This window comes from Ostrea edulis, chromosome 9, assembly GCF_947568905.1.
Source record: "Ostrea edulis chromosome 9, xbOstEdul1.1, whole genome shotgun sequence".
In the NCBI taxonomy this organism is placed as follows: domain Eukaryota; kingdom Metazoa; phylum Mollusca; class Bivalvia; order Ostreida; family Ostreidae; genus Ostrea; species Ostrea edulis.
In genome coordinates this window covers 21,971,016-21,979,369 of record NC_079172.1, presented here as the reverse complement: position 1 = coordinate 21,979,369, position 8,354 = coordinate 21,971,016, and the positions used below count along the sequence as shown (strand labels likewise).

The following is an 8,354-nucleotide window of genomic DNA, read 5'->3' as shown; positions in this document are numbered from 1 at the left end:
GTACATGTATAAGGATTAAATTCATAACTGCAGGCTCTTACAGTTTCACTCATTAAGAACTTCTCCCTTTTTTAAAATAACCAAACAATACTTGTGTTTTGTAATGATAATAACAATGATTTATACTATTCTTCGATATTGATGAGTGATCTGCAGTTTTCCTTAAATTTTCGCAGTTGATAATCCTGATATTTGTGCTTTATGAATCAAATTTCTGATATAGCAAGAAATTTTACTTTCACTCTTACACACACATTCCTTTGTCAGTTGTGCCTTGCTATGAAAATAAATCCCTTCTCTTTGGAGTTTCGAATAACAGTGAACGGTGAGCGCAAAACTGTAAACGCAGTGAGCGAACGAAATAAGGATAAAGTAGAACGTTTATGGGACTGTATTTAATCTTATCCAAAACAACATTATTATCCATTCATAATAATAGGCTATATGTATATCAAAGGTAATCTTTTATCGTATCCAAACAAGCCGATTTTTCATTTATAATAGCACAGTATTTGAACTTTTATCCAAGGCAAACTTATTGTCAAATCATAATTATAGTTATTTTTTCAATCTAACATGAAGCCACCATTTCCTATAAGACCTTGATCAAATTTCCCCAGCTAATTATTAGTGGATTAGAGGGTAAACCTCGAGTGAAGAATCTAAAGTTGCAATACGTTTCATTAATGGGGGAAGGCAATGTCCTTATTTTACATGGAAGATATGTAGCAGAGTTTTTTTTACAGTTGTGATCAAAATGTAATAAATGTCAACATCTGTCACCTTGTAAACCATTGCACATTTTCATCACGAGGAAACCATATAGTTTTAACATTAATACAACAATAATGTTCTGATAAAACCAATAAATCAAGCATTAGAGATGTAAAAAAAAAAAAAAAAAAAAGGCAATATATCGCTAGTACAGATCGCAAGTACGATACGAGTATTGTATCGACAGTGTGGTACTTGTTACTCGTCGTATCGGCAGTATGATATTGTGATACTTGTCACTAGTTGTGTCGGTAGTATGATATGGTGATACTTGTCACTAGTTGTGTCGGCAGTATGATATGGTGATACTTGTCACTAGTTGTGTCGGCAGTATGATATGGTGATACTTGTCACTAGTTGTGTCGGCAGTATGATATGGTGATACTTGTCACTAGTTGTGTCAGCAGTATGATACTTGTCACTAGTTGTGTCGGCAGTATGATATGGTGATACTTGTCACTAGTTGTATCGGCAGTATGATATGGTGATACTTGTCACTAGTTGTATCGGCAGTATGATATTGTGATACTTGTCACTAGTTGTGTCGGCAGTATGATATTGTGATACTTGTCACTAGTTGTGTCGGCAGTATGATATGGTGATACTTGTCACTAGTTGTGTCGGCAGTATGATATGGTGATACTTGTCACTAGTTGTGTCAGCAGTATGATACTTGTCACTAGTTGTGTCGGCAGTATGATATGGTGATACTTGTCACTAGTTGTGTCGGCAGTATGATATGGTGATACTTGTCACTAGTTGTGTCGGCAGTATGATGTTGTGATACTTGTCACTAGTTGTGTCGGCAGTATGATATGGTGATACTTGTCACTAGTTGTGTCGGCAGTATGATGTTGTGATACTTGTCACTAGTTGTGTCGGCAGTATGATATGGTGATACTTGTCACTAGTTGTGTCGGCAGTATGATGTTGTGATACTTGTCACTAGTTGTGTCGGCAGTATGATACTTGTCACTACATTTAGTTGTGTCGGCAGTATGATATGGTGATACTTGTCACTAGTTGTGTCGGCAGTATGATACTTGTCACTAGTTGTGTCGGCAGTATGATATGGTGATACTTGTCACTAGTTGTGTCGGCAGTATGATATGGTGATACTTGTCACTAGTTGTGTCGGCAGTATGATACTTGTCACTAGTTGTGTCGGCAGTATGATATGGTGATACTTGTCACTAGATGTGTCGGCAGTATGATATGGTGATACTTGTCACTAGTTGTGTCGGCAGTATGATACTTGTCACTAGTTGTGTCGGCAGTGTGATATGGTGATACTTGTCACTAGTTGTGTCGGCAGTATGATATGGTGATACTTGTCACTAGTTGTGTCGGCAGTATGATGTTGTGATACTTGTCACTAGTTGTGTCGGCAGTATGATACTTGTCACTAGTTGTGTCGGCAGTATGATATAGTGATACTTGTCACTAGTTGTGTCGGCAGTATGATATGGTGATACTTGTCACTAGTTGTGTCGGCAGTATGATATGGTGATACTTGTCACTAGTTGTGTCGGCAGTATGATGTTGTGATACTTGTCACTAGTTGTGTCGGCAGTATGATATGGTGATACTTGTCACTACATTTAGTTGTGTCGGTAGTATAATATTGTGATACTTTTAAAAAGTGGTGCCATTTGTTTTAGAAAGTTCCATCCAATCATTCAAAACACAATATATACACAAAAATTCCACCTTATTTCCTTCATTTATTGGAGGGCTATACAAGTTGAAGCATTGTCCAATTAAAATTCAATGCGGCGTGCATGAAATTCCGATTCAGTAACTTTCACCAACAAGTCTTTTACCATCCGTCACAGTAATTATACAGAGTATATTTTTCATTGATTGTTACAGTTTTACGCCGTTTTGGCAACTTTTCAGCCATTTTACGACGGTATATTTTTCAAAGCAATTCATTTAAAAGCAAGAAAATTGTAGAAGTTAACTTAACTATCACGCAATCAAAACTAAGGACGTGGGCCGTAACAGTGACTGTGCATGCACAATAGCAGTAATTTTAGCAACGCCAGAACGTGAAACGTTTTAATAAATATTACAACGTTCAGACCATTTCAATACGGATTTAACGCTATAGTAAAAACAATCTCGTTAAAGTGGCATGGACATGATTTGAGCTGAAAATGTTCTAATTTAACTTTTCCATTTTTAATGATTACAATGCTTAACTAAGGGATTTCTAATGGTCCACCAAATTTTGAAGATCAGTTGTCGAGTTACAATGTACAAAAGAGATACAGAGCTCACAATTCTTTGTTATGTAAACAAGGCTCGTGTCATGTTTTGGTTTGTTTGTTGTTGTTGTTGTTTAAATAGGATAAATATATCGGTAACAATTTCGTTTAAAGCAGATTTTTCCAACTGCAAGTTAATTCTCAACACAATTGTTTGTCATATCTCATTTTGTTTTAAACATGATGTTTTCTATTCAGCAATCTATATAGTGAAAAGGCGTCTTCCCACTCAAGTAAAAATTCTGAAATTTCTAAAGGTAAACTGTTTTGGCTAAGTGGAATGGTGTACCGGTGGAGAACAAAGGAAATCAATCATTTGTGACTTATAGTCAGTTTTAACATATTTCTCGGGTAAATATGGAAGTGTAGGTAATAATAAATCAGATGATTACTTTTCATTTTCTTGAACTTTTATCTTATTTGAATTATGTTGATAAACCGATTCCTCGAAGTCATAATGATATTAAATCAATTGATTTGATTTTCTCCATTTCTGCTATATTGCTTGCGAGTCCAAAAATACATCTGCAACATACATTTACATAAATGTGCAATAATTTGGATATCTCTGGATGGAGCTAAGAAATGTTTAAATTACATATGTATGGCAAATCTAATGTCTGTTCTCCAAAATGAGATGGGAACACACTGGGGACATTTCAAAACCTTTACGTGTAACCAGATTCAATCCCGAGGGGATCCGGGTTAGAATAGGTCCTCGTAAGAGGCGACTAAATGGGGCGTTTCTTTCGGATGAGATCGCAAAAACCAAGGTCCCGTTTAAACTTGTGCAACTTTTTTCAATAAGAAAAAGCTATATGTAATTTACCAAGTTTTTTTTATGAAGGTACTGAACCTAAGAAATTTATAAAGATAATACTGGTGTGTCCATCCTCCATATTTGATCACATGAGTATTTTTAAATGATTACACCCACTAGCGTATTATTACTGGATTATTATATAATTGTACTATTCCAACTAACAAATCTCATGTCTAATGACTAAAACACGTCAGTCAACATTCAACCAAACAACAGGTTGTTGCCTCCCCTCGGTCGTTATCATGATCTAATTTGTAAATACAATATATCATTAGGTTACTGTCGGATGTGTTTCATATACCATTGTTAGGCATTTCTTTCCATACTGATTTTGAGTACGGCCTATTCCGTTTACCTGATCAGGAAAGAGGGACCATGACAAGTGTGGCCGGTTAACAGGGGATGTTTACTCCTCCTAGGGACCTGGTCCCACCTCTGGTGTGTTCAGGGGCCAGTGCATGCACTAATCTTAATTTTGTATTCTCTATTTATCTTAACCTTTTCATTCATATGTTAGATGTATTTCATAGTTCACATTTCACTATTGAATGAAGAACTGCCGTCGACATAACAGTTTCTAAATTCACAATTTACATATTAATCTACCACTTCTGTTGAAATGTATTCTGACGATATCATGGTTTGAGGTAAAGTTATTGAATGAGAGATCGGGTTCAAAAATCTTTTTAAAACCCCTAAACGGGGGACATGCGACTTGCGGGATATATCATTAACATACATGAATAGTAAGAAATCAAACAGTGATGTTATCATAGGGTTTCAAATAATCATGGATTAATCTTGCGGTGAATTATAGTTAATTGATTCCTAATTCCCATAAACAAATTGATTTAATTTCTACAAATGTTATATAAACTATGCTTTGTTAGTACTCGTATCTTAATGAAAACGGCGACCCTGCTTTGATGTGAATTAATGACAACTACATGTAGTCGGAAGGTGTATAACATCATGAAAAATACTCCAATCATTGTCGTAGAGGATCTTAAGTTTTGCATACAGTAGTTTAACAAATTGTGGTGGTACGGAATTTTGGTGATAAATGTCAGAAAAATTGAATGAAGGTATCAACAACTTAGTCTGAAGGGTCAAAGAATCGTGAAAATTTTCTATCAAACGATTAATTATCTTTCTAATCTGATATTGATCACACACCCAAATTAAAGAATGAAAAGTTCAACTATATTAAAAATAATGTTTCGGATTTGGACCTTAAAAAAGAGGTCCCGTGTCACGGTAAGAACCGGCACGATAAATAATCGTCATTACTTCAACCGTTCCGCATAGGCCAAAATTTATAGCACATTGCACGAAACCAGTGACGTCTCTACACGAGTGAAAAATTCTATAATTGATATTAAAACAACATGCAAGCGAGACATATTGCATGAGCAATGTAAAACCTTAATTGCTTAAATGTACTATGCACATTTTAATGAAAAGAAGTTAATTGCTCGAATGAAAAATTTAATTATTTTAGAGAGAGCATATAAATATAATATGTGATATTACCTGTGGTTATTTTAATTTCCATTGGTCATTTTGCGAGATGAACAGTCTCCGACACGTGTAAAGCAATCCCTGTCAAGTCTCGTATTGACGAAGCACCACACACTACCTAACCTTTATAAAGGAAGACAGCTCGCAAAATAATCAATGCTTATTTCTGCTGAGCAATAACATAACTGAGGATTATAGCGCATAACTCTCACATCAGTTTTCTGACAAATCCCCAAATAGAAGGGCGAGATAGTCGTGACAGTTCCATCGCCAGGCGCTCGACACCATGTGAGAATGTCACAGGTCCTCGGAGATGACCTTAAAAACGGATGCCCCGTGTCACAGTAGGTGTGGCACGCTAAAGAAACCTCACTGCTCAATGGTCGTAAGCGCCGAGCAAAGCCCTAAATTTGAAGCCCTTCACCAGTCTTGGTGACGTCTCTATGAGTGATAAATTATCTGTCTCGAGACGTTTTAAAACAAGATACATCAACCAAGCATCCCCAGTGGTGTAGCCTGAGTTAATTAATGTGTACGCCTATTGTACGGCGAGGGGTCTGGGGGCCGCTTAAGGCCCCCAGCGGGTCTAGGTCCGGGGGGCGAAGGCCCCCAGAAGCTCCTGGGATTTAGGAAACGTAGACAATGTTTGTAATTGAAAAAATACCCCCCAAAAAGCAAGGACTCATCGCAGTTAAGATCTTGAAAAAATAATCATAGGTAATTGAAATTTTACAATTTTAATTATTTTTGTATGTTTGCCAGAGGGATTATTGTCTTATTTTTTTCTATGTTGTATTGTGCCATTTTCCGGTATCCTTTCATTATCAGTGATTTGCTTAGCAAGATAAGTTGTAATTCATTAAACAGCGAAATGTTTAAATTTGTGTATCATAGATCAATGAACTACAAGTATCAACTTTTGGTATCAAAACATGGAAATGAAATAAAACGCATCATGCAGATATCAATCAACCTCTTTAGTGGTTTCAGAAGAGTTTACAGTTCTAGTCAGTCTAGTAAATAAGGGCCATCTTCCTGCTTTTGCGTGATGTAAAACTGTCAATTACTTTCTCTACATTTATAGGAACTTCCCGGTGAGTGTGCATCAACCCTAATGCTGAGAATCGCAAATATGTTTTCACCCGACGTAACACACTGAATGATCTTTCAGCTGTTGCTACAGGCATCGTGAGGAGCACATTCCACATACATGTACATGGGTACAACTCCTTAGCGGTCATACTTAAAGTATCACATAAAGTGGAAGGTTTTTGCTTCGCCAAGCTCCAGCGCAAGATCCAACGATCAACTTCCGTTTTGAAGAAATCAAAATCTTCAGGAATATCCGTTTTGTAGGCATTGAAAATTTCAGCAAGTTTGTCTTCTTCTACTTGATGTCTTGTAACTTTGACAGGCAGCAAGAAGTTAGCAAGAAATCTGGGCTCTGAAACAATAAGTTTCTGTCTGAGCTCGCCCAAAAGATGGTTCAGAAATACATAATAAAGAGCCCTTCGCCAATAATCAGATGGATTGTCTGCAGGAACATTCGCACGGTGCTGCTGGCGACCAGCCCATCGTGGAAACGATGTCTCAATGTCGTGTTTATCATCAATTTCTGTTGCCTCTTTAAAGAGAGATTCCCAGACCGCGTCATCCTCTCTTTCGTTCTAGTTTAGATATTACTACTCGACATTCATCTATTGCAGATAACATATCACAACTGGAATCTTGTAGAAAGCCTGATAAAGGCACAACATCGTGGAGAATGTGTTGACAAACGATCAACCCAATAATAAAGTCAAATCGAAGGATCGCAGCTTTGAACATCCCGGTAGGTATCGACTACTACATCAAAAGCCAGCTTAAAGACTGTCAGCGCATCGGATCGACTAAACCATCTCGTTTCGCAAAGTTTTCTCAGTTTTGTTTTTTTTCTCCATAGCTTCTTTTGCAGCTTCATTTCGGTCGAGTTCATCCAAGAACGATTTTAATCGTTTTGCTGAGTAATCGAAAGCAAATGCTATTTCTTGGACTGTTGCCATCATGGTCCTGACTATAGGCTCTTTACAGCTATGTACGATCGCCAGGTTCAAACAATGCGCCTTACAATGTACATGTACGGCATCGGGTGCATGGTTTCTGACGAGTGCTTGTACTCCATTTATTCTACCCGACATGTGACTAGCCCCATCATAACCCTGGGCTCTCAGCTTTTCAAGACCTAAATCATTTTCATTCATAAAATCGACGAGTAAATCAGCAATGGCCTCTCCCTTTGTACTTTTAGCTTGCAAAAATCCAAGAAAGATTTCGTTTGCATTTAAATCTGTATCTACAGTTTCTAAATGCCTCGTACAAACTGAGAGCTGTGTTTGTGTTGCCTTATCGGTGGTTTCATCTGCTATGATCGCCAGGAAAGGAAATTTATAACACAGATCCTTGAGGTGGTTAAAAAGTTGCTCAGCACATATTTCAATTAGCTCATTCTGAATCTCGGGGGACGTGTATTTCACTAAAGTTGCAGTTTCCAAATGCTTGGCCAAGACTTTATCAGATTTAGCAATGGTTTTCAACGATGCCTTAAAATTACTCTTCTCTTCAGCGTGGCCGCGAAGTGGCAAATTCTGATTCCCACAAAGAACTATAACATCGATTATCTTTGAAAGAATATGACGGTTTTTTGCTACAGTTTCATCATGAAAGGACGAAAGCGAAGAAGCTATAGACTTTGATTTTAAATTCGCTACATCAAGAAAAGCTTGTCCTTGTCCAACAAAGTCATGGTGAGGGGAATCATCCTGTAGGTGTCTCTTTACAAAGTGTGACAAGTTTGACCAGTCCGTCACGGGAGAGGATAAGCGAAATGTTTTTGCTTTGGATTCTCGTTTTCCAAAAATTGTACAACAAGCACAGTATATTGCATCTTTAGCCCTAGAATATCGCATCCATGGTTTTCTTTCAACCAT

At 37.3% G+C, this 8,354-nt stretch overlaps 1 protein-coding gene across 1 annotated transcript; it reads right to left on the bottom strand.

Annotated features, from left to right (window-relative positions):
• Positions 1 to 7,277: 7,277 nt before the first annotated feature.
• LOC125660274 (zinc finger MYM-type protein 1-like) lies at positions 7,278 to 8,354 on the bottom strand. Its single transcript, XM_048892099.2, has one exon. It carries the CDS (start codon positions 8,352 to 8,354, stop codon positions 7,278 to 7,280), a length of 1,077 nt encoding a protein of 358 aa, XP_048748056.2.